At 40.0% G+C, this 24,939-nt stretch overlaps 1 protein-coding gene across 2 annotated transcripts; it reads left to right on the top strand.

Annotated features, from left to right (window-relative positions):
* Nucleotides 1–1,616: 1,616 nt before the first annotated feature.
* HPS5 (HPS5 biogenesis of lysosomal organelles complex 2 subunit 2) lies at nucleotides 1,617–24,681 on the top strand. 2 transcript variants are annotated; one of them, XM_064657491.1, is made up of 22 exons: nucleotides 1,617–1,757; nucleotides 2,179–2,289; nucleotides 3,117–3,181; nucleotides 3,811–4,003; nucleotides 5,489–5,622; nucleotides 6,723–6,938; nucleotides 7,283–7,354; nucleotides 7,588–7,676; nucleotides 8,638–8,816; nucleotides 9,041–9,199; nucleotides 10,323–10,482; nucleotides 12,472–12,589; nucleotides 14,317–14,463; nucleotides 15,218–15,292; nucleotides 15,805–16,412; nucleotides 17,777–17,900; nucleotides 18,103–18,258; nucleotides 18,732–18,851; nucleotides 19,138–19,251; nucleotides 19,577–19,683; nucleotides 20,355–20,640; nucleotides 21,090–24,681. In XM_064657491.1, the coding sequence occupies exons 1-22, from the start codon at nucleotides 1,650–1,652 to the stop codon at nucleotides 21,148–21,150; spliced, it is 3,402 nt and encodes a 1,133-aa protein (XP_064513561.1). In that variant the 5' UTR covers nucleotides 1,617–1,649; the 3' UTR covers nucleotides 21,151–24,681. The 2 variants fall into 2 exon arrangements, 1 of the variants encoding a protein (XP_064513561.1); XR_010431191.1 differs by lacking the exon at nucleotides 19,577–19,683.
* The last annotated feature ends 258 nt before the right edge of the window (nucleotides 24,682–24,939 follow it).

Genomic DNA, 24,939 nt, shown 5'->3' with positions numbered 1-24,939 from the left:
GCCGTCACCCGTCGTCCCGCTCGTCCCTGGCCATCGAGCCCCGGCGGCCCGCTCCTGCTCCGCTCTCGGGTCGGCGGCGGCGCGGCCGCGCTACGGGGGAGGGGCGTCCCCTCGGCCCCGGCCCGCGCGGCGGGAGGGAGGGAGGGAGGGAGGGGGTGGCGCGCGCGTCATGGCGTCACGTGGCCGGGGGGGCAGGGGCGGGCGCGCGCCTGACGCGGCTTCCTCCTCCTCCCCCTCCTCCTCCTCCCGCGCGCTCCGGGTGACGCAGCGCCGAGAGGGCGCGCGCCCCTGCCCCGCCCCGCCCTCCCGCGCGTCACGTGACTGCGGAGTCTGGAGGTGGCGGCGGGAGCGACACCGGGAGAGGGAACTGGAGAGGGAGAGAGTGAGCGGTGAGGGACCGGGAGAGAGGGGACCGCGGGTGAGGGACCGGACCAGGGGCGAGTGGTGCTTCCTGGCTGAACGTCTCCCCGGGCCGGCGCCGCCCCGCGCGTTACAGGGTCAGGGGGTCTGTGCCGCGGCCCCGTCGGGGCTCTCGGCTCCCACCCCTGCCCTGCCTGCGGTTCCGGGAGGAGCTGGGGGGTTTTGCGGTGCTTCGCCTCTCAGCTTTTGCGGTGCTTCGCCTCGCTCCGTGCGTCGGAGAGAAAGTGACGCCGTGTCGTGGTTCAACTCCAGCCGGCAACTCAGCCCTCCCCAGCAGCGGAGTAGGGGAGATAGTCGGGAGGGCAAAAGTGACAATTAAGGCTTTTAAGACGTCTTGAGAATTTTGAAGAAGTAACTTTCAGTTTCTCTGGCTAAATGCGTCTGTTCCCTTTTCCTAGTTCCTGGTGAGGACGTTCACTTTTCTTGTAAGGAAACGTAAGGTTCCACATGACCGGCTTTTCTGGGAGGGAGTTACTTAATTTGTGGGACCGCACACTAAACGCTACTTAGAAATTCAGGGGCTTGAGTATGCGGTGTAACAAGTTTGGGGTTTTGTTAAGCAACGCACAACTTAAAAGCTCAACAAGAGATTCTTTTTAAGTATGTGCCCTTTATAAAAAATATATGAGGTTGCAGCTTTGATAGGTATTTAGTCACCAGTTTTCACTCTGCATTACCTCTCCTGTATGGTGGAAAAGAGGGACCATGGAGAGAATAGTTTATAGTTGTATCAAAATGCGCAAATGCAGGTAATTCTAAATTTGGTATTACTTGAGGATAATACTTATTAAATTTAGTTTTGAGGGAGAAGATGATGTAGGTGTAAAATGCAAATGCTGAATGTTTTCCTTGAGAAAATTAGTTTCAAATCAAGGGTGCATGCTGTGAGGGGAAGTGTGTTTTTCTATAAAACATGGCTTTTCCCATAGTTAGGCAGAACTTGTTTCACTGGTGGATATAAATACAGTTTCAGTATTTTGAAGATGGGTATCTGAAATGAACAAAAACTTCTCATAAATGAAGCAGAAATCTAATTTTGCAGCCCTTGGGCCTTTTTGGCAAACTGAAACCTGATGGTTTTTGAGTGGGAAAACGTATTTCTTTAAATACAGAAAACCAGATATAATACTATAAAAATTAACTAATCAAGAACTTAATTTTTGGCAGGTACAGCTAAAAACTGAAGTTGTAACATACTCATGAGTGAGCAGCACTAGTCGTGTATATCAATGGCCTCTGTGCCAGTAATTCCAGACTCTTACAACCATGTGTTGGCAGAGTTGGAATGTTTGGATCCATTGCTTTCTGCACTCAGGCTGGATTCCAGTCGTCTGAAGGTGAGTTTGTGGTGTTTGCTGTTTTGTTTGGGTTGGGTTTTTTAATTCAAATAATAACCTTATTTTGTTAATTATTTGATTAAACCACAGGATTCGTCTCATTGTTTTTCGGGGTGTGCATTCTAGCTTATGGGAGGGAACACTTTCTAAGAAAGAGTGAAGACAAAGGATCCTGTTACTCTGTATGTTTTCTGATGCAGCTGTGGGATACATAACACAGCCTGACATGGTTGCTGCCTTACACTGTTTGCTCCAGTTGCAGAGTGTGCTGTTCTAATATCTCTGCTGCCAGTGTTTCAGGAGGGGTGCACACAGCTGGCAAACAATGAAGCCTTTAAAAAAATAATAATGCAAGAAAAAAAATGCTGTGATTAGAACTTACCAGCAGCCAGGTTGTGCATTATGATTTTTATTCCTTCAGTGCACGTGTATAGATGTGTCGAAGAGATGGCTGGCTCTGGGTAGTTCAGGAGGAGGACTGAACCTTATCCAGAAAGATGGTTGGAAGCAAAGACTCTTTCTCACTCATAAGGTAAGAGTAAAGAATGCTGAATGAAGATTTATGAAAATGGGGCTGAGAAAGACATTATTTCAAGTTAATCTTTATTAAGAGGAATCTTCAGCTTGCTAATTGTCCAAATAAGGTGAAGTTTTGGACTGCTGTGTTTAAAATAGGCTGCGGTTCTGGAGTGTATTCCCAGAGTGTGTGGTGTAATAGATTTCATTAGGTGTGAAAGAAATTACCTAAGACATTTGTTTTTCAAATGCTTATTTTTAATAGCAGCAACAAAGTCACCTGAATACTTAAGAATCAGAAGAAAACTTTGAACATGAAACCAGAAGAACTCACGTGTAGATAACTCCCAGTGTTTGAATGTCCAAACCATGATATACCGGGATAAGTGAAGAAAAGATAGGCTGACTTGCTTTTGCTGGAAGAGATGATGGAACAGGGATTGCTGCTTCTACAGTAGATGCTGTTTCCTGGGAGCCACTGGTGCTTCCAGTGTAACATGAATGCAGACATTTTTTTAAGGTTGGGAGCATCTCAGTTCTGGCAAAACAAATCCCAAAGGTGCAAGAACAGGAGACTGATGCTTCTGTGTTTTACAAATTGGAGAATGCACTGCAGTTATTGCACTTGATGTTCTCATGTTGTTGGCAGCTGCATCCTTTTGGAGTAAGCTCAGTGCTTGCAAACAAAACCTAGACCAAAAAAACCCAACCACATCACAAGAGAGAGGGGTGGCATCTGCTGACATGATTCTGGTTTATGTCTTAAAGATAATTAAGTTGCATAGTGGTAAAGGCAGTATAGGAGCAACTTTTACCTGTGCTCACTCCCATACCTCCTTTCAGGAAGGTGCCATTTCCCGGGTGGCCTGTTGTTTGCATGATGAAGACTATGTTGCTGTTGCCACCAGGTGAGTGATGCACCTACAAACTTGAGTGCTGGATAAATATTTTTAAGTAGCTTCTGAGTTTCAGACTTGGATGCCTGCTGAGAACTTGGAGGGGCCAGGGAATTAACTGGTAGAGGGCCTTACAGAATGATTCTATGCACAGACAGTTTACTTAACTTTTTTTTTTCCTGGAATAATTGTTCCAGAGTAAGTATTATTTCTGTAACAGAACATTTATGGGAGAGCTCATACATGTGAAGTTATGATGATAAATGTCTCTCTGAGACCTTTCAGCATCAAAAGAAGCATCTTCATTAACTTGGCAGAGAGACATTGGTAGTTAATGCCACTTACATTGCTTAAAATCCATTTAAACTTAAGTATTTTTTTCTCATCCTCACTAGCAGTTCTAGTAAATGTGAGATTAGCCTTCCAAAGCTGCTGAAGCACTGTAATGCAATGAAGGACACTTCTTCTTCAGAATTAAGTGTGAGACGCTTCTTGAAAGCATGCAGCCTCCAACAGAACCAGCCCTGAGGTGTGCTGCTTCCCTTGGGTTTTCTGTTTCTTTGGAAAAATGCAACTTTATCACTGATAAGACATTAGAAGACTTATTCTCAAATTGCACTTTCTTTTTTAAATTGTTGTAGCCAAGGTCTTGTAGTAGTCTGGGAGCTGAATCAGGAACGTCGTGGGAAGCCAGAACGGATTTATGTTTCCTCTGAGCATAAGGGCAGAAAAGTCACAGCTCTGTGTTGGGATACTGCTGCCCTTCGAGTTTTTGTAGGAGATCATGTGGGAAAAGTATCAGCCATCAAGATTAACACATCGAAGCAAGGGAAGGTAAAATGTTGCATACTTTGATTGAGATTAATCCACAGGATGTGATGTGTGGAATCTTTTTGTTTATTTTAGTAAAGTAGAACTGGGCAGGACTTGCCAGCTGATGTTCTGGTAGCTTTAACTATTGGGATGAAGAACTAGTCTCTTGAGACAACAGTAGAAATCCTGACCCATGAACTTGCCCCACTCTCCTTCTATTTTAGTAATGCAACAGGAAAATGCTTTCAAGTGTTCAGAATTAAAAACTGGATGAGCTGCTTCTTGTAATTTACAAGTATTCAAGTCTTGGTGTTTCTGAGCCTGTTGGATTCCTTAGAGTCCAGCTGCAGGTTCAGCTGTTTGTTTTAGTCCTCAGATCAGCTGTTGGTCTGAGAAAGGGCAGTCCCAGACTCTGATTTTGCTTGGCTTTGTCTGGATACTCTCATTCTTAAAGATAAGGATTAGATAAAACAAATGGTGGGTGGACATCAAGCCCACATCTATTACGTTTTGTGCAAAGGGCAACCACGTTAATGATAGCAGCCTGATTTCTAGCCCTTGAGTGTTCTTTAGGTTTTTTAACGCTACTGGGTCCTTTCCTTCTCATTTTAGTCTGTAAAGAGGAGCAGAACCTGGAAATCATTGTGCTCTTCCAGGTCCTTTCTTGCCCTCGTGGAAGATTTTGATAGAAAATTGACTTAAAAGTAGCAATACTGTTCATTGTATTTACAGAAAGAGGGAAAAAAATCAGCTGTGAAAAGAGAGAAGGGGAGAGGAGAGAAGGGCAAGGCCCACAGAAATGTGTCTGGTCATGCCTGTTAAAGGAATGGCATTGTTGATTCTCTCCTGTAATTCACTTTGTCACATTCCTAACAAGGACAACAACTTTCAGCTGGCAAAAATGGCAAATGGCTTCTAGAAAACTTGAGTGCAGTTCCCAGTAGTTTCTTATTTGTAAGAAGTCTGAGAGTGTTTACCACCCATGCAAACTGAGACAGTTGTGTGATAAATAGTATTGGGGTAATTTGCTGCAGGGTAATATAGAAGGTGAGTCTATATAAACAACCTAAATCCAATAGAAGTTGGTTTTTTTGTATCAATTAAGCCCTCAGGTCTGTTTCCATAAAACTGTTTGCTGGCTCGAAGTACATGTTGGAAGAACTGGAGAAAAAGCATAAAGCCTAGAATAGCAAGAATAAAAAAATCTTTCCTAATGTTACAGAAAAAAACACTATAAAGAAATGTCAGGATGCTACAGGAATATGATTTTTTTTTTTCTTAAGTGTTCAGTAAAGGTTTTGGGAAAAGAAGGATTTAGAGTTTTGTGCTTCTGAGTATTGAAGCCTTGTTTTGTAAAGGACAGAGAAGAAAGGAAGTGCTTATGCTGTGTATTCGTAGCGTACATGATTCTTTTCTGAATTCTGCAATTTTAACCGAATGAAATAGTCTTTACTTTGAACTGAAGACCAGTATGTGTTCTTTCTTTTTTTTTCTCTCTAACTTTAGGCTGCTGCTACTTTTGTCATGTTTCCTGTTCAGATTATAACCACTGTAGATTCTCGGGTTGTTCAGCTTGATTATTTGGATGGAAGACTGCTCATATCTTCACTCACGCGCACTTATTTGTGTGATACTGAGAGGCAAGTTGTATTTTATTTGTGAAATACTGGACTTTACAGAGTCACGTACAATTTCTGAAATGACATCTGGAAATTATCCAGTCCAGTTTTCCTGCTCAAAGCAGAGTCAGGTAGGGTGGATTTTGCGGGACTATATCCGGTTAGGTTTTGAGGTTGGAAACTGCACAAGCTCTGTGGGCAACCTTTGTGAGCATTTCACCACTCTCACAATAACAGAGAATGGGAAAAAAAGAGAATCCTCTTATGCTGAAATGGGATTTCCTGGATTTCCATTTTTGCCTGTTGCCTGTTGTCCGTTCACTGGGCATCACTGAGAGCAGTCTGGCTCTGTCTTCTTTACTTCCCCATCAGGTATTTGTACATATGGGATCAGATGAGTTCCCTCTGAGCCTCCTCTGTTCCAGGCTGACCAGCCCAGCTCTCCCAGCCTCTTACAAGGCAGGTGCTGCAGTCCCTTAGTTGGCTTTGTGGCCCATTGCTGGGCTTGCTCCAGTGCGTTGCTGTCTCTTGTACTGGTGAGCCAGCTGGCCTCTACTGGTGTCTATGGTTATTCCTTCCCAAGGGCAGGACATTGCATTCCTTGATGTCTGTTTACCTAGCCCATGCTCCCTCAGTTTGTCTGTGGAGATGTTGGCAGGGGCAGTGTCAAAAACCTTAGTCAAGTAAAGATAAACAACATCCACTGCTCTCTTCTAATCTGTCAAGCCAGTTGTTCTGTTGTACAGGGCTATTAACATGATTTTCCTTTTATAAATTCATGCTGACTATTCATAATCACCATCTTATCTTTCATGTAATTGGAAATGGTTTCTGGGAACATTTGAACCATTACTTTCACATCACCAGGTTGACTGACTGGTTCTGCTGAAAAAAACCCACCTTTGTAGTCTAAGCATTCATTTAAACTAATGAATATTTCTGCACCCTGTCTTGTATAGACTTCATGCAGACTTTATAATAGTCATTACAGATATATTTTTTTTAAGCACCAAAAGCAATTCAACAACTGGGACTTAGTATTTTTGCTCTTGAAGAAAAACATAAAATTAATTAGAACCTTTTTTAATGCTGCCTTAACAAGTATGTTGTTTTTCCACTAGAGAGAAGTTTTGGAAAATTGGTAATAAAGAGAGAGATGGAGAATTTGGAGCGTGTTTCTTCCCTGTTGGAAAAAACAGTGGGAATCAGCAGCCATTAATATATTGTGCTCGACCTGGCTCAAGGATGTGGGAGGTGAACTTTGATGGGGAAGTGCAAAGCACACATCAGTTCAAGCAGCTGCTCTCATCACCACCTCTTCCTGTGGTTACTCTCAGGTAGAAACATGAGTGTTATCACAGATAAACTTGCTTGGGACTTCCAGACGAGCTGGAAAGAACTGCATTAGTGCTGAGAAAATTAAAGTCCTACTGCAGTCAAATGTTAATCCTACTTGTCATCTTAATACATTCTTCTTTAATAACTGAAGCCAGTAGGTGAGTTAATCAAAAATGCCAAAACATTGATTCTGCAGGTGTGTCTGTGTGACCCCAGTGAATGGTGCTGTCATAAGAGTGTATTTGTTTAAACCAGCCATGTATTTACAGGGTTAAGAATATTGTACAAAGGAACTGATGTTATTGTAGTTATGCTTGTAATGAATAATGATTTTACTTTACAGGCAGGATCCTCATTACACTGGCTCCAGCTGCTCTCCACAATCTTTATCTTTCCCCAAGCTGCTGTATTTGACGTGAGTATTTGACAGCATAGCTTCCTATGATAAAGTAGACTTTAAAAAATTGTATAATTTCCTAATTTATATTACTGGCTTTGGCTTCTTGTGTGAGAATTTTCCAAGTCCCGTGATAAACAACTGTCTCACTTTTTGCTTGCTGTACTTAAGCCAATGCCATCCCTGCATATTTTATTTTTTTTAATTTTACCACAATCAACTTCCTCCATTAACATCTGCTTTGCTTGCAGTGAGCACTGTGTGGTGACCTGGACAGAAAGAGGCATTTATATTTTTCTTCCCCAAAGCGTTCAAGTCTTACTTTGGAGTGAAGTGAAAGGTAAATGTTACAAAACTGCTCTGTAATATTGTCTGTTACACTGATCACTTTTGAAGTCCTTGCCTAACGTGGAGCCTTTTCAGGCTCACTTTCTGCAGCTGGATTGCAGAACATTTATCAGAAAACTTTCCTTGTTATCTCAGGTATATCCTTGAATATTAACCCTTTCCCTGCCTCTTCCAGCCAACCCCTCCCTCCGTATTTCTGAGAACATGCTTGTTGAGAAACAAAATGTGATGTAGAGTGAATCTTAAAATACAGTAATTGAAATACAAGTATCTTTTCCTCTTTTCTCTTTATTCAGGTTCATTGTCAGGTGTCCCATGAAGGATAATCTGACCGCTGAAAGCTTAAAACCTGTTTTTTATTAACATCTGTCTAAATTGCATCCAGGGAATATATTTATTTGGCAAATGAGTGAACCCTCATAAACGGTTGTGTATATGGTTATAAGCACAGTCCTACAGCAGTCAGTCTGTATCAGTCAGTCTTTTCCTTCCCTGTCTCTCCCTCCGTTTTGGTGTTAAGTCTCCAATGCCTTTGTCCTGGAGTGTTTGCATACAGCATAACTATTGCATTTGAAAAGTGCTCAAAGGCCAAAGTGTTTTTCTACCAATAGATGTTTTCCTTGTGTTTCAAAGCTAACAATGATGTATTTCTCATCTTTATCAGGCTTTAGTTTTTTGCCTCCCGTCTGAGCAAAAGGAAACTTTTTGGTAACTTCAGTGTACTTTTTGAATGTTTTCTAGAAATGCAGCTCTGGAAAGTTTTGATACTTTGGATGCTAGGTCAGCACTGTTCAGTGTTTGTTTTCCCCATGCCACTCGTGCTATGGTGTATTAGGCTTTTGCACTCATTTGCAGTCAGATGAAAAATACACTTTCACCTTCTTTCAGGAACAGAAGGGAATGTTGACTAACAATTTCATCATTTAGATATTTCTGTGCATCTGGTTTTGCAGATATTCAGGATATTGCAGTTTACAAGAGTGAGTTGTTCTGTCTGCATACAAATGGAAAAGTTGTGCACCTCTCCCTTCTGCTGGTCGACCGCTGCGTAGAGCGTCTGATGAGAAGAGGGTTCTGGACCCTTGCTGCCAGGGTCTCTTGTCTCTTCCAAAATTCAATTATTTCTTGCAGAGTAAGTAAACATCTCTATGTAAATGTTCAGTGCAACTTCACTGTCTTTCTGTCCCCCTTCCATGAAGTTTCATGGGTTACGGAGAATCATTTTGTTGGAGTTTTTAAAAAGTCATCTAAATATTCTACTTTTAGGATGAATATTAGCCTGCACATATGGCACTTTTTGCTTTTTCATATGTGCATTAGAAATAATAATGCTTCTGTTTCACTGTGTACTTCTAGGCAAGAAAAAATTTACCTCTAGACAAGCTAGAGCACTTGAAGTCTCAGCTGGATGCCTCAACCCAACAAGATCTCACTATGCAACTGGAAGAACTGATTTCCAAGTTGGAACCTCTAGATTCCGCATGCAGCAGTAGAAGAAGCAGTATTTCATCTCATGTATGTGTATTGGTAGGGCTAAAAATGTTGTCTACAGGTTTTATCTTTATGGCTTAAAATCACCTTGTTGTTCTCTTTGAAGATGAGGCTTTCATTTTTACCATGTCTACTAGAGCTTATAGTGCTACCTTCTAAAATTAGGTGTGAAATACCATTACTTGCATTCTGTAAGCTCTCAGACATCTGCCTCTTTTCAGTATTATTTTGGGGCTAGTGGCTGAGATGCAAAAAAAGATTGAAATGAAGGGGGCTTTCTCCACAGCTGAGTTTAGTGTCTTAACATGCTTCAGTGAAGATCATCTTGGTTGTAACTGTAGTTTTATGTGGGGAAAACTGAATATCTGAATGCTTAGAACTATCTTATCCCTGTTGAAAAAATTATTTTATGAAGCTTAAGCAGAAAGTTCTAAGGAAAAAAAGTCAAAACATATTTCTAATACTCTTACACAGCGTACTTGTAATATTCGTTTACATGTACAGCTGCTTTGTACTGTCTTGGCTTCCCAGCAGCTTTTCAAGAAAAGGGAAATACTTCATAGTTAATACAGTATCAGCTGCTGCTTTTGCTTTAAAAATGTTTAAAAAGTGAAGTTTAAAAAGCCAAGTAATGTAAATACCATCTTGATGTGATATTTTTAAATTAGCTGATGGGAAAGTAAATTCCGTAGACTGACCATGAGCAAAAGAATGTGAGTGTGTCCTGGAACTGAACAGTTCTGCAGGGTCTGTAATTGTGCTATCTGGGTGTGGCTAACCAGCAAAAAGAACATGGACTCTTGGGCATGCAGGCAAGAAGGGGTGAAGTGACTGTCTCAGCTGCAGGACTAAAGCTGAGATGGTTTTTGCCTTGTACTGAGCACACCAGTTGTTTCACAGGCTGCCTTCCTAAAAGCAATTGCAGCATCCACATCTTTTTCAAGTCACTGAACTGCACTCTTCTTGGCATCTGTGTCCTTTTCCATTCTGGATAAGTAAAAAATACATTGTTAGGGATTTTGCAGACACTGAATCATGAAGTGCTGTGATGCTACTTGTGTGGGTATGGTTGGATGAGCTCATTGCAAGATGTTAACACGGAAGTACAACTCACACAGTGTCTTAACTCCTCTGCCTTGTCTGACAGGAAAGCTTCAGTGTCTTGGACTCTGGAATATACCGTGTTATCAGTCGGAGAGGCAGTCAGTCAGATGAAGATTCATGTTCTCTCCACAGTCAAACGTTCTCAGAAGATGAGAGACTTAAAGAATTTCCTGCACACCAGGAAGATGAGCAAGTAGACCTTGGTACTGTTTCTTAATGAAAATATGGGGTTTGGATGTGACTTTTATTTGTTCTATGAGAATTCAGTTGGGTTGGCTCTGTGCTCTTATTTTCTGCTATCAAGTTATTCATTATTAAGTCCTTTAATTTGACCAATGGGAACAGTCACCCCACCTTCCAGTCAAAATCCTTCTTGAAACATTGGGCTGAAAAGCTGGCTCCACAGAAATCCAAGCTTAAAAGCAAACAAAGCAGAAGGTCCAGAGGACTTTTACCAGGCTAGGAATTCACTCCAGCTTCCCCCCCTTCAATATGTAATTCAGCATTAATGCTAAGATTCCTTCAGCTGTCTATGCTACTGTTAATTGAGCTTCAAAGAAGATTTGTTTGCAGCTGATATCCTTCCATAATATTTGTCCCAGGAAAGAATTTCTTGATCTTGACTCTGGCTTTATATTTCTTCAGGGAAAGCAATAGGCTTCTGATAAGTGTTCTTAACTTGCTTGCAGGGTTTCGTTTGTACAGGGGATCATCTCTTACACATGCAAACATTAGTGTAACCCATCCAGGGAGCTTTTATTATTTCCTACAAATGTCTGTCACTGGACTAAAGCTGGAGTGAGAGTAAAGAGTTCTCTCTTCTGACTGGGATTGGGAGGGGGTGCAGAAACCTGGGATGATGAGGAGCTGGCTTAGTTCCACATATGGTAGGCAGACTTTCCAATTAAAAGGCTACTTTTTAGCTTTTGCAGAGAGTAGATGCCAATGGAGGATGGAGAGAATTTGGATGCTTTGTGGCAAAAATACACAGCGGGTAGGGAGAATATAGAAATTGGTATTTATTCCCCTACTTGTCATTAGTGTTTTCCTGCTGACTAAGCTACACAGTTTGTAGCACTTACATTTACATGTGCCTCTTTACCTACATCACCAGACAAACAAGTGAGAAAACCTGGGAATGTATAATTTCCAATATTAAAACTTGCAAATGAAGGGACTTAGTTTTTGACTGTCAGAAGATAGAAAAGTTCTGTGTGTTCCACAAGAGATAACAAATTGTGGATGATTTCCAAGTAGAGATGTTTTAGATGCTTATTGAAACACATGTACTTGATTTGGTATTTTAAAGAAATGGACTTAGTGTTTCCCTGCTCGCGTTGACGCAAGATGTCATAAGTTTTTAGGTTTCTAGTCTGCATAAAGAACAAAAGCAGCTTTATTTGCAAGCAACTGTAAAATCAGTTTTGACCTTTAGCCACTGTCAAGAGGGACTGTGGATTCTGATGGTAGAATTTCCGTAACAGCACAGTGTCTTTTCCTCTCAACACCGTGGTTACTGCTGACTGTTGCAAAATGCAGTGTCATCCTTGCTTAAAATGGTCTTTTTTTTTTTTATTTACACCACTGAGATACAGTGTGTGTTTGTACCAGGAAATGATTAAAAAACACATCGTAGATGCTGTTAGGGATATAAGAGTGAAGAGGAAATAGTGCTTCTGTATTTCCTCTGATTCTTATCAAAAGGCAGAGAGTTGTGGACTCACTTATATTTTTAAGTCCATTCAAATAAGAGGGTGATTTATGCCTTAACCATGGCATATGTGTCTCTCTCTGTTCATATGTGATTTAGATTTTGGAAATCATGCAACGTGAATTGATGTATGCCACAATACTTAATTTTCCTATATGTATAAATGTCAGTGGATTATATCAAGATTTTGTCCCTTAAATGGACTGTAAGTCTAGTTTTAGAAGGTATTTTTCATACAGTTGTTGATCATAATTTGTCTTACTACAGAGCCAAAACAATCTTAATAAAGCAGACTTACTAGGTTCAAAGTCAGCAGTAAAATGACCCTTGAAACCTGGCTCCCCACATTCTGGAATATTAAGTAGAAAAGTATTCCATGCAGATTATCCATTAATGAATTAGTGACTTGCAGTTCATTTCACTGTTCCATTTTTTGCTAGGCCACTGTTTCATGACTTTTTATTTCAATTCCATTTGTTAGACAACGTATGTCATGCATCAGTGGTGGTTGAGGCTGACCGGAATGAGACATTTCTCCCATTCAGTATTCCTTTGTCATTTCGTTCCCCATCTCCTCTCGTCCAAGCTGTCAAAGAAAGGTAAAACATGCAGCAGGTTCATTCATCCATTGCATCTTTCCCTTTTCTGTCCTCTGAATTTTTAACATTTTGTGGTTTAGTTCATGTTCTGTTGTGCAAACACGTAACACTTGAATTGGAACACTGGACATGCAGTCAGATTTGCCAGGCAATTTAAATCTTGCATCTTGGCTCTAATGAAGATTCACAGTGCTGCTGTTGACTTCAGTGGAGCCAAGATTTAAACCTTGGTTTTTAAGTAGTTAATAATTGTTAAGTATCTAAGAATGTTTTACATTATCCTGTAAACTGTGGCTGTGGTTTGTATTCAAAGGAAACTTACTGAATACTTCTTTTTGGGATCTTGCTTTCCTGGGACTTAGATTTCTAAAGAATGAGTGAAGACTTCCTATGTTGCTTGCGGGCAAACATTAAAATACTCAAATCAGTTAGATATTGCTAAAACACACTTGCAAAGTAGTCTATAATTTCTCCCACGCACTCTTCAGTGAATCTAATCAATTCCCCAGATATTTAAGGGATAATGGTAGATTATACCTGCTACAAGTAAATCTGGTAGTGTCCCTTTCATGCAGAAATCAATTTGCTATGTTAAAACTCACTTACAAAAATGGGAGGCGTGTACGTATATAAAGGACATGATGTTAAATACATAATTTTGATCAAAGTGCTGTATGTTAATTACTGAGCTAAAATGTCTCTGGCCCACAGTGGTGATCTGAAAAATTGCGTAGTCCTCTCTTGATCACTTTGGTATGTGAATTGTGTCCTGAAACAAAAATTTGTAGCTGATATCAACAGTGTGAAGATTTCAGAATAACTGTCACAAATACATGCAATGTTTTGAATTCTTTCCAAACCGTAAGCAGTTTTTAGGACTTCACTAGTAATAAGTGTTTCTACTTATAATGAGAGCTAAGTTTTCAAGTATTCACTGCATTCAATTTATAATTAAATAAAATACTATCATATTTACAGTTAATTTTTAAAAATTCACCTTTAATCCTTTTAGACATTAAAGTCCGGTTGTTTTGCTACCTTTGAATCCTTTCTGTCTTCTGCAGCAACCTTTGGCTTTTGCTATACCTTGTTATAGTAAAAGATGCCTTTTTTTTTTTTTTCTTGATGCTCTTAAACTAGTTCTGGACCAGAAAGCAGGAAGCTAATTTTTGTGTTCAAATCTTGATGACATAGTTCTCTTCATGGCAGTGGTAGAAATAATTGTGTTCTGGTATGTTCATTGAGCTTTTTCTTCAATAAAATACTTAAAGGGCTGGGACTTGATGATGTGAAAAGGACATTTTTTATGAGCTTTGTAATCTGAAGAATTAATTTTAAGTGTTGTAAAATGGTTTCTTACCACCAAGAGGGACATAATTTCCTAATGGTGCTTTCTGTTTATAAGCTTTAAAGTTCAGTGAAGTCAGTCTGCATTTATTGACATACAAATATCATGTCAAAATGTATACACTAATCTTAGTACATGATCCTGTTTCTCCAGCTGAAAAAATACTTCAGAGCTGAAAGCATGGATCATGACTAAAATATGAATTTTGAGCAGATTCTTAATGAGATTTATTCCTATTGGACATCACTGCTTTCATCCTTTTTTCAAGAGTTCTTCAGATTATAAAGTTTTCTGAAATGATGGTTTGAATGAAAAGAAAGTGCTTGGTTTCTTCGCCTTTGAACTTTCAGTTTTAAATGTTTGAACTTCTGATTCCCAGTGTTTCCAGCTTTGTGCGCAAAACTACGGAGAAGATAGGCACACTTCATATAAGTCCTGATGCTAAAGGAAGACAAGAAGCCAAGGATGATGAGCAGCTGCCAGAGCTGACTGCTAATCTGGTAGCATCTCCCCAGGAAGAGAAAGAGTGAGTTCAAAATCGCGTTTTCTTAGCAATTGCATTTGCTGAATGTCCTGGGGATAGCAGCCTAGGGAAAAACTACTATTTCAAGCAGGATGAGGAACTCAGCATTAGATTTTTCGAGCTGCCTTCATTACTATGGTGGGTTTCACTGGTTCTCCCTGACTCTTTTCCTAGAAGTTGATGAGTCAGTGAACACTGCTGAGTGTTGAATCATGCAGTCTGCACAGTGCTGCAATGACTCAAGAACATGAACATAGTGTATTCTCATAGAACAGATCTGTGATGCTCGTTGGACATGAGTCCATCAGTTCGTTTCCTGTCCTTTCTGAGTGACGAGTAAGCACTTTTAGCTCTCTGAAAGCATATTTCACTTTTGGTTTGTGTGGGTTGTGTTTATTTGGGTTCATTTATTTGTTTTTAATACAGAGTTAAGTTACTTCATATTCCAGTGCTAATTTACCATTTCGGACTAACTTTCATATAGTGATATGGTACTGGTTTTTATTTGGTACCTGCAGAAATCTACTGTAGTTGGAGTAGAAACCATTACAGAAGGCCATAAAAATAGTATTATCTGTTGTTCTTCATGCTTACTTTATCCATAATTTCTGTTGAGCTGTTCCTTCTTTAGAAATTAAAGCTTTGTATTTAATAAAGGAATTAATGTGGAAATAATGAGGAAATTTGTGAGGAAGTCCTCACTTGAATTATTAAAGATAATACTTCAGATAAGACTGAAATGATTGTGTTTTTCTAGGTTAGAAACACAGAGCTGCCAGCTTCCTGAGGAGGACCGTCTAAGAGATCTCAAGGCTGCAACAGCAGAAGCTTTGTAAGCAGGGAAACTTTTTAGAGTATAGATATATATGGCTTTGGTAGAAAAAATTACCGTTTTTTTAAAATTCTGGATTTTTTCATTCATTACATGCATGTAAGAGTAATGCTCTAAATGTCTATTAACATAACCTGAAAGGATCTAATATGATGAATGATTTGATTCTTCTTTTTAAAACTAAGCAAAATCCACTAAAAGCTTACTTAGGTACTCTAGCATTATTATTCTTTTGTCCTAACTACAAGCACAGTTTAAAAAAATCAAAGCCACCCAACAAACAAAAATCCATTCTGAAGGAAGTCTTGGGGAACTCAAAATGTACTGAGATCAAACGCAGACAGCAATAAGTAGCCTAAATTCTGTTTGATGCACTCAAACCCCAAAAATAGCAACCACTGACACTAATCAAGTGCAGGAGTATACTTTGGGTTACACGGAGTACTTACGATGCTTCACTTGTGGCATTTTACTACTGTTAAACTTGGAAAACCTCTTTTTTTATGCTGCAGAGCCAAACTCCAGGATCCCCAGATTTTATTAGAACCTCAGTGTATGAGAAGGGTTTTACAGGAATGGCTTGTCTATCTGGAAGAAAAATTCAGCAGCAAAGACCATTCTGCTTTGTCCTCTAAGAAAAGCAAGGCTGTGTGTGCTGAAGAACAGAGGGCAGTCGTGGAGGAAAACCTGCGACTGGGTCCAGCTGACGGAGACCCAGTGGACAAGGAACAGAGTAGTATTGTGGAAGGCTGCATTGAAAAGGGAAATACTGATGAAACTTGTGTAAGCAAAACTAGGTGTGAAAATAGTGCTGATTTGAGGGGACCTTTGGACTGTGGCTTTCAAGTGTCTCCCCTGTGTGTCTTAGAACCGGATGTTCAGAAAGATCTCGTGGACTTGACAACACTGTGTTTTGAGCTGCGTGTCTTTCCTTGTGGAAGTGGTGATGCTGAGGAGGGCTCTGATGGAAGTCTGCCACTGGCAGCTGTGTGGACCTGTGCTTGTAGGTTTATGCGAAGATACTTCTTTCTTTTGGATTTAAAAAGAGTAAAGCAGTGTATTATAACCACATATGCAACCAGTCCTAATGTATGGGAAACGTACATCGCAGGGTTGAAAGGTAACTAATGAAAATTGTATTACTTCTTAATCTGAAAGTAAGACTAGGAGAAAAAACAAAAAAAGCTTGAAGACACCCAAATTTGTGTTTGCAAATACTCCTTCTGCAGGTGTGCAGAAGGTGGGTGTGTAGTGTGGGAGGGGGAGGATGGTTGGTGTGTGGGAGTGTTTGTTCTGTTTTTGGGTTGTTCGGTTGATTGTTTTCCCCCCCCAAGACTAATTTAGGAAGAACTGCTGGCTCCTTGGAGAGGCTGTTCTCCTCTGCCCCTACTTTGCAATTTTGAAATTTTTAGTTTGCACGGAGCTTGTTGATTGAACTCTGGAGTGATCACAGCCTAGATCTATTTACAAACAAATATACCTGCTTCAAAGAGCAAAAGCATCTTAATTAGAATCATGTCTGTAAAAACAAAGCAAAAGTGAGGGGAGGGGCTTCATCATTTGCACTGAAAGATTCAACTTGTAGAGGAATGTGGTTAATGTGAAACAAAACTGAATGGAGTGAATGGTTTCATGCAAATGAGTGGCTTGTGATCACTTCAGACTTCCTTGTTCCACAGAAATACTTTCTGATCTTTTTGATGCCTGTTTAATCTTATTGAACCAGAGCTTCATGATTATATTGGAAACCAGAACTTTTCTGTTCTCTGCATTCAGCCTCTGCTGTATATATTTAAGAGTGCATTAAAGTCTTGGTATTGATTTGGCTCCAACAGGGAGTATTTAAACAACAGAATCTTGCTTTGAGGGTTGGTATCTTGGTATTTGGGTTTCTGGGAATCTCTTCACTGTTTGGATTCTGAGAGCCTTAGAAGTGAAAATAATGTATGCATTCCCAGTTGTCCTTAGTTGGACTGCACTTTTGCCTGTAGATTAATACCTGCATTTCATCAGGATTGAGGTTTGTGTTGAATTCTGTGTTCTATTAAGTCAATGTTCAAGCTGCAGTTTTTATTTATTAATAGGAGAAAATTGTAATATGTGAGAACTGATGCAGATCTGTATTGTATTCAGCAAGACATCCATCTTGCTGTGAGCTATCTTTTCTCACATGAGAGAAAAATTACCTCCTCAGAAGTCTAAAGAAGAGGAAAATACATCAAGAGTGTTATTCCATGCCTTAATTGTATCAAGAATCACCAAATTGCTTTATAACTGTAATTTGTTGCAAGCACAGATTAGTGATGTTGATTTCTGTAAATGAACAAGTAGGATCTGCTCACTTGTTACTACTGTTAGTTGGAGAGTTCCATGAAGGCAATGATAGCTGTTGGTCAGTGTAAGGACAAAAAGGGGGGGGGTGTATGTGTTAAGGAAAAAAAACCCTTGCCCATATCTTGTAACTTGTGCACTGATTTATTTCAGAACTAACTTGTCACAGTCCAGTGGCTTTAGCAATGGAGGGTGAAGATATGTTGAAAATACTGAAGCTGCTACATGACCTGGGGCCGTGGGATGACAGCCCGCTGTTACTGGTACATGCTCAAAGGTTTGTACCCAAATCTTCCTTTTCTCTTCCTCAGAGTGGTTAACTTGCAAGCAGGAATCGGTTCACTTAACATTTCATGAAGATTTCTGGGAATCTCAAAGAGAGATCACCTTTCAGTACTGTCTTGAACTTGCAAGACATCTTGGAAAAGTGATCATTTTGCTGTTTGGTTCTGAAAATAGTTTTTATCCTCTTTTTCCAGGCTTTATGAAAAATTTGGGGAAACAGCTCTTCGGCCCTTGATCAAATTCTACCCCTCTATTTTGCCTTCTGATATTAAACAGCTTTGCAGGAATGATCCAGCTCACTTCTTAGCATATTTAGATAGTCTGGTGAAATCAAAGCCAGAGGATAAAAGGTAAAGGGAATACAGAATCTTTTTCATTGTCTGCTCTCTTCATCATGTAATTGTGTGGTGTTTTTTGGTTTTGGCTGTTGGGGTTTTTTTAGTGTTTCTTTATCTGTCTACTTGGTATTCTTTAGCATTAGGTTCGAGTTACTTTGCCAGTTTTAGTTGGTATCAGATTGGAGTTTTTGTTAGATTAGATTCTAGTTTTAAAAGGATTTTCCTAAGCAATACTTTTAATGAAACTGACTTTTTGTTCCTGTCTGCAGTTTAATATACCAATGTTAGACACCATTTAAAAAAAAAAATAAACTTGATGGGTTTTTATGGTCCCCTCAGTTTGCAGAAACATATACCATTTTATGCCTCTCTGTATTTCATTTTACATCTTTTTTGTTGTTGTTGTTGTTTGTCCATACACACTCTGCTTCTCCATATCTGGTATATTTAAAACTGGTAGGACTTTTTCTGTGTGCTTTTTCTAGGCCATCTCTCCTTAGATCTCTTCTGCAGCCCGAATCTCTGCGGTTGGATTGGTTGTGCTTGGCAGTTTCTCATGATGCTCCACAAAGAGCAAATACTGTGGATGCAGAAGGAAATCCCAGGTAAGGTGGGTTTCACCCAAGGTCCTGAGTGCAACAGAAAGCTTTAAGAGATTTACAGTCTTTTGGCTTAGATTTTGTATGACAGTTTGGATGTCACTGTCTCCTTGGAGCATGTTGCAGATTTCAGCAGAGGAGACAACCAAAGGGTTGAATAACTTATCTATAAGCTTTTCAGAGTGACTGCACATGGTGTTTCATTCATTTTTCCTCCTCTCTTTTCATATACCTGCCATAATGTTCTGAAGAAAATCAATAGTGCTTTAAAACTGAATTTCTCATCTTCTAGGCCACGATCACATTTGTTTACTTGGGGCTACAGCCAGCTCATTCTGCTTTTGATTAAACTCCCAGCTGATTTTGCTACAAAAGAGAAGATGGCTCACATCTGTAAGTCACACGGGTAAGGAGAAGACTTGGTTATTCTTGATGCTTGGTAAGTTGGTATTCTGACTCCAAAAAGATACAAATGAAAATGACCCCTCTGCTTCTTAATTGGACAGTGTTTATTTAAAAACCTTTCATTTTTTGAGAATGAATATTGAGTGTCCAGTTTAATGTACCAAACACCCCTTCTGATTGAGAGGTATTCACCATGTTCCCACTCTATTTCTGGCATTCAAGAAATGTAGTTGCTCCTGTCTTTACTTAAATGAGCATGTAGTTGTTCTTGACTTTGGTTTAAACTGAGTATTTGATTCCTGGAAATCTTTACTTTCTTATTCAAGATTTTGGCCTGGATATCTTCTTCTCTGTCTGGAGCTGGATAGAAGAATAGAAGCCTTTACTAATATTGCTCATTTGGATGATTTGAGCCTGTTGAATGGAGAAGATGGTTAGTGATTCTTAAGCTGTATGAATATTCTTGTAATATAGGAACTGCCTGTGTATAATGATTTGCCCACAAAGCTGAGTTGAAATTGTATTTTTTTGTTTAGGTAGCCCTAACTCTGTATAGTGCAGCATATTTGAATGGGTGTTACAGTCCTGTATTCACAAAGCACAGTCACTGTGCTTTGTGAAATCAGTTGTGCTAGAAAATGCTTATAAGTTCAAGAATGTAGAGTTGTGTATCAGTTGGGAGTAAAAGGTAAACTTGTTGTTGTAGATAGAAGAATAGCAAGCCTTCCTGCACAGCACAAAACTCCCACACTACATGTGCACCCAAAGTTAGGGTGAGCAAAGCATTGCATTACAGGGCAGAACTTAGAAGAAAATTCCCTGTACCCCTAAGATGGACAAAACTTGACTCTTGACTTAATCCAAAGCCTTAAATACTGAATTATTGTGAAGCTTTGTGTGTTCACCACTAAATCTTTACACTGGGTCAGTCAAAGCAGTACATATCTGTGCACAATTTGCTTGTCGATAATGCTTGGTTTTCTTAAATCTTCCCAGAGTAAACCAGAATATTTAGCCTCCCTTTTACAACAGATACAGTTAAAATAGCAGGCTTAGAGTAATCCTGGGTTTACAAATAACATAACAAACTCATTTTACATCTAGGTTGCATTCCAGAGACCATAGAAGAGTGGAAGTTTCTTCTGCATCTCGCACAAAACCACAGCACAGCCTTGCACCACCATGGCCAACAGAATGGGAATGCCGTCAGCAACGGTGGCACGAGCTGCCCAGACTGCATCACTGTGGAAAATGTGGCTCTACTGCTGGCCAGGGCCATCGGCCCCAATCGTGCTTTGCCTCTCTTGCAGGAGTGTGGCTTGACACCAGAGTTGTCTGAGAGATTTTCTGGTGTCTGTGAGATACTGAGAATTGCTGAGAAGAGGCAGAGGTAAGAGATGTGTCAGCAGAAGATCCACACTATTTGTTTTGGATCTCCTCTGTGCTTTAAACTTTCTTTTCAGTTAACAAGAACATGAAGTGCTTCACATCTTTACCTTGGATTTTAGGCTGAGGTGAAAGCTTTCCTATTATTTAAGAATTGTGTGTTTTGCAGTGTAGGCATTTTAAAATTGAAAATAAGGAAACAGGAAATCATATATTGAAGAATATGTAAAGGAGATTCTCTGAAGGAGATGTGTCCTGCTGAGTCCTGCACAGACTCTGATCTCACCTATTCCTTCCAGAGAAGGCATGCAAAGTGATCAGGTTGCTACTTCTGAAATGCAGTCACATTTTTTACAAACTTTTCTTTAAAAAGCAAACCAAAACCGTTGTTCTTTCTGTTGTTAGCTTTTTTTACTGTTTAACCTTTCTTTTTCTCCTTTGTTTTAATTGCAGAGCGCTGATTCAGTCTATGTTGGAAAGGTGTGACCGGTTTTTGTGGTCTCAGCAAGCATAGTAAACAACTTTGGAAAACTCTGGGAATGTTTTTTAATGTGATGATTGTAAATTAAAGTGCCTCTTAAACTTCACAGGCCCTTAAGGAAACGAACTTCTGTCTAAAAGTTCAGTTATATTGAGCCAGTCTTCATCTGGCAGGTATCTGACCAGGAACTGTTGACAGTTCTTCCTTATTCCTTTGGAGATGAGTTTTGAACTGTAGAACTTAAATTAAAACAATACAGTATTTATCTTGAAATTGAGGTCACAGATTTCCAAGACAAAAATTCCTGAATTTATTTTCTGAGTCTATGACTTAAGTGTTTAGGGATAGGAGCCCCTAAGTATTAAATTATGGTATATAAAATTTTTTTGTTTCTTTGTTTGCAAACATAAGAAACCATTCCTGGGAAATATCTAAGCCCATACTTGTTTAGCTTTCCTGTAAATTGCATTGACCTTTACTGTTGCTGTAGAAGTGTTTGTTACGGTAGCCTTTGTTTTTTTTCTCCCTCTTAAATTATACAGACAGATCTATTTGAAACACAATAATTGAGCCAAGTCTTAAAATGGGAGGGAAATACTTTTCGTAGTCAGTTAATGGTTCAAAGTGCTGATGAACAGAAAAACTTGTTAAATGAGCTCACTGTTAAACTACAAGCACAATATTTCTATATTTCCCATATCTGTTTGTGCAGTATGACTATAGACATCAGTTGTGATATTCCAACAAACCTCAGGCCAGTGGAATTAGAATCAGAGTCATTTAAGTTGGAAAAGACCCTAAAGATCCAACTGTTAGCCTAACACTGCCAAGTTCACCACTAAACCATGTCCGTGAGTGCCACATCTACACAACCTTTAAATGCCTCCACAGGGATGGTGATTCAACCTGGCAGTCTGTTCCAGTACCTGACAACCCTTTTGGTGCAGAAATGTTTCCTAATATCCAAACGAAATGTCTTCTGGTGCAATTTGAGGCCATTTCCTCTTGTCCTATCACTTTTTATTAGGGAAAAAGGAACTTACTCCCACCTGGCTTCAGCCTCATTTCAGGTAGTCATAGAGAGTGATGAGGTCTTCTCTGAGCCTCCTTTTCTCCAGGCTGAACAACTCCACCTCCCTCAGCTACTCCTTATAGGACTTGTGCTCCAAATCCTTCATCAACTCTGTTGCCCTTCTCTGGCCTTGCTCCAGCACCTCAGTGTTTTTCTTGTAGTGAGGGGCCCAGAACTGAACACAGCGCTCAAGGTGTGGCCTCACCAGGGCCGAGTACAGGGGGACAATCACTGCCCTGGTCCTGCTGGCCACACTATTCCTGATACGATCCAGGATGCTGATGCCTTAAATGGCTGGAAAGAACCCTCTGCCACTCCTTTTTGAGTATTAGAAAGCAAAGCCAGTCTTTATTTTCAGCATCCTGGGTGTGTAGGAATCGTTTCCACAGTACACACACCAAGTTAGAGAGGTGCTATAGTTTTGTACTATTATATCTAACATTACAACATCTGTTTCTCCCACTTCCCAAAACCGTCCATCCCATCACATCTCCCTCATCCTACCTTAGACACCATTCCTGATGATGACCCTTTATCTTCATCTTGTCTTTCTCTTCCTCATCTTGTTCCTTGGTCTTTGGCACAGTAGCATGCCATCTGGAATAGTTTCAAGGCTTCTGAACAGCTTTGACTCGTTTATATCAAGCAATGTGCTTGTTACATCTGTTTTCTGAGTACATTTTCTACAGATAAAATGTTCTTTCCCTTGCTACAATCTTTGACCATTGGAATTCTTGGCAAGAAATATTAAACAACATTTTTAGAAGTCTTGTACAAAGGTACTAACAGGCCAAAGGCACTAGCAAACCATACCAACAGTGCTAAAAAGCTATACTAAAATCTATATAATATGTATTTTAAGGCATTGATGCCATTGGCCTTTTTGGCCACCTGGGCACACTGCTGGCTCATGTTCAGCTGGGTGTCAACTGGCATCCCCAGGTCTGTTGCTGCCAGGCAGCTTTCTGGCTGCTCTGTACACAGCCTGTAGTGCCATGTGGGGTTGTGACCCAAGGGCAGGACCCAGCACTTGGCCTTGTTGAACCTCATCCAGTTGGCCTCAACCCATCAATCCAGCCTGTCCAGATCCCTCTGCAGAGCCTTCCTGCCCTCCAGCTGATCAACACTCCCACCCAACTTGTCATCTGCAAACTGACTGAGGGTACCCTTGATCCCCTTGTCCAGGTCATTGATAAAGACATTAAATAGGACTGACTCCAGTACTGAGCCCTGGGGAACACCACTTGGGACTGGCCACCAGCTGGATTTAACTCCATTTCCTGCCGCTCTCTGGGCCCAACCATCCAGCCATTTTTTTGTCCGGTGAACAGTGCACATGTCCAAACCATGAGCAGCCAATTTTTCCAGGAGAGCACTGTGGGAAACTGTGTCAAAAGGTTTTACTGAAGTCCAGGTCAACTTTGGTAATTCAACAATTAATTCTGACATTTTGGAAAGTGAGAGGGACCACATGTCTTCTTTTAATATTTTTAAAAGCTGAATGTTTAGATGAGTATTTTTAGATGGATGCTGTCAAGAAGGAAGTCTTTTTACATACCTGGTAGAATATGAAGATTAATAAAATTACTTGGATTTTATATCTCATTTACAGAACTATGCCTTGTACCAGCACTCTGCATTTAATGCATCTTTGAATAAGTTTCTTTTTAGGCTTCTAGTTTTGACTCTCATCACTGCCAGACTCACATTTTTAGCAGAGGGCAAATGGCATCTGGTCAGTATTTGATTTTCACAAATGTCATTTAAGGAAAAAGTTAATACATTCATTGGAACTAAATTTTATTAAAATTGATAATATTGTTATGAAAGTATTTCTTTATAAAGCATCTTTATAATGCTTTTCATCAAAATAGGAGTTAGTAATACAGCTTTCAGCTTTTTCAGAGATGCAGTCTGACTGTTTCATCTTGATGTCAATAAAGACTTCATTGTGGAGGGTAGGTTACTTCACTAGACAAAGTTACAGGGAGCCAATTAGTGTCAGGTTTTCATCCATTAATAGTGTTGCTTGTGGAAAAGCCAATTCAGAACTATTTCTCAGAAAGAAACCTTTAAATCTTTTGGAGTTTAGACTCTGACACTGGAAATAGAAGGATCTGTGCCATCAGAAACACCCCATGCTCTTACAGTAAGACTTGGAATGGAAGCCAGGCACCTGCCAGATGCTGTTGGTGACTGTTCTCCTCCCTGCCAGGTGAGGTGCTGCTGTCTCTCAGTGCCTGTCCTGTTTACTTAACACAGTTCATACAGCTGTAGCTGAGTGCTCCTGTTGCCTTCCTTGGAGGAATTTCTGTCTTTCTGAGAATGTACCTGGCTTATCTCCATATGTAATGGTTCCATTTGCTCCTTGTATTTTGTGTACACATCAGTCTCTTGCTTACTTCTGTGGAGGTTTTATACACTTGGTTAACTTTGAGTATGGGTTGGGCTTTTCTGGTTTTTTTACAATAAATCAATACTTTCTGGTCAGAGCCTTTTTTTGTGTCAGAGTGGTCATATAGGTAACATAATGGGAAGTGTTTGTTCAAATTTCATGTGTAAAGTGAGCTTGTGTTGATGATTTCAACTAACTTGGCTGTCAATAAAGAGTAAGAGTTTACTCTCTGAAGAAGAGTTGGAAAATCACTGTTTCCTATTCTGGATGAGTTTGTTTTCATCTCAGAGGGGTAAGGTGGAGGGACTGTGAAATAAAATGGTCTTCTGTTCAGAAGTTGCAGCTGCACAGAGCA

The sequence above is a fragment of the Pseudopipra pipra genome, chromosome 6, assembly GCF_036250125.1.
Source record: "Pseudopipra pipra isolate bDixPip1 chromosome 6, bDixPip1.hap1, whole genome shotgun sequence".
Taxonomy (NCBI): Eukaryota; Metazoa; Chordata; class Aves; order Passeriformes; family Pipridae; genus Pseudopipra; species Pseudopipra pipra.
The sequence above is the reverse complement of the archived record's forward strand: the minus strand, read 5'-3'. Positions and strand labels throughout refer to the sequence as shown.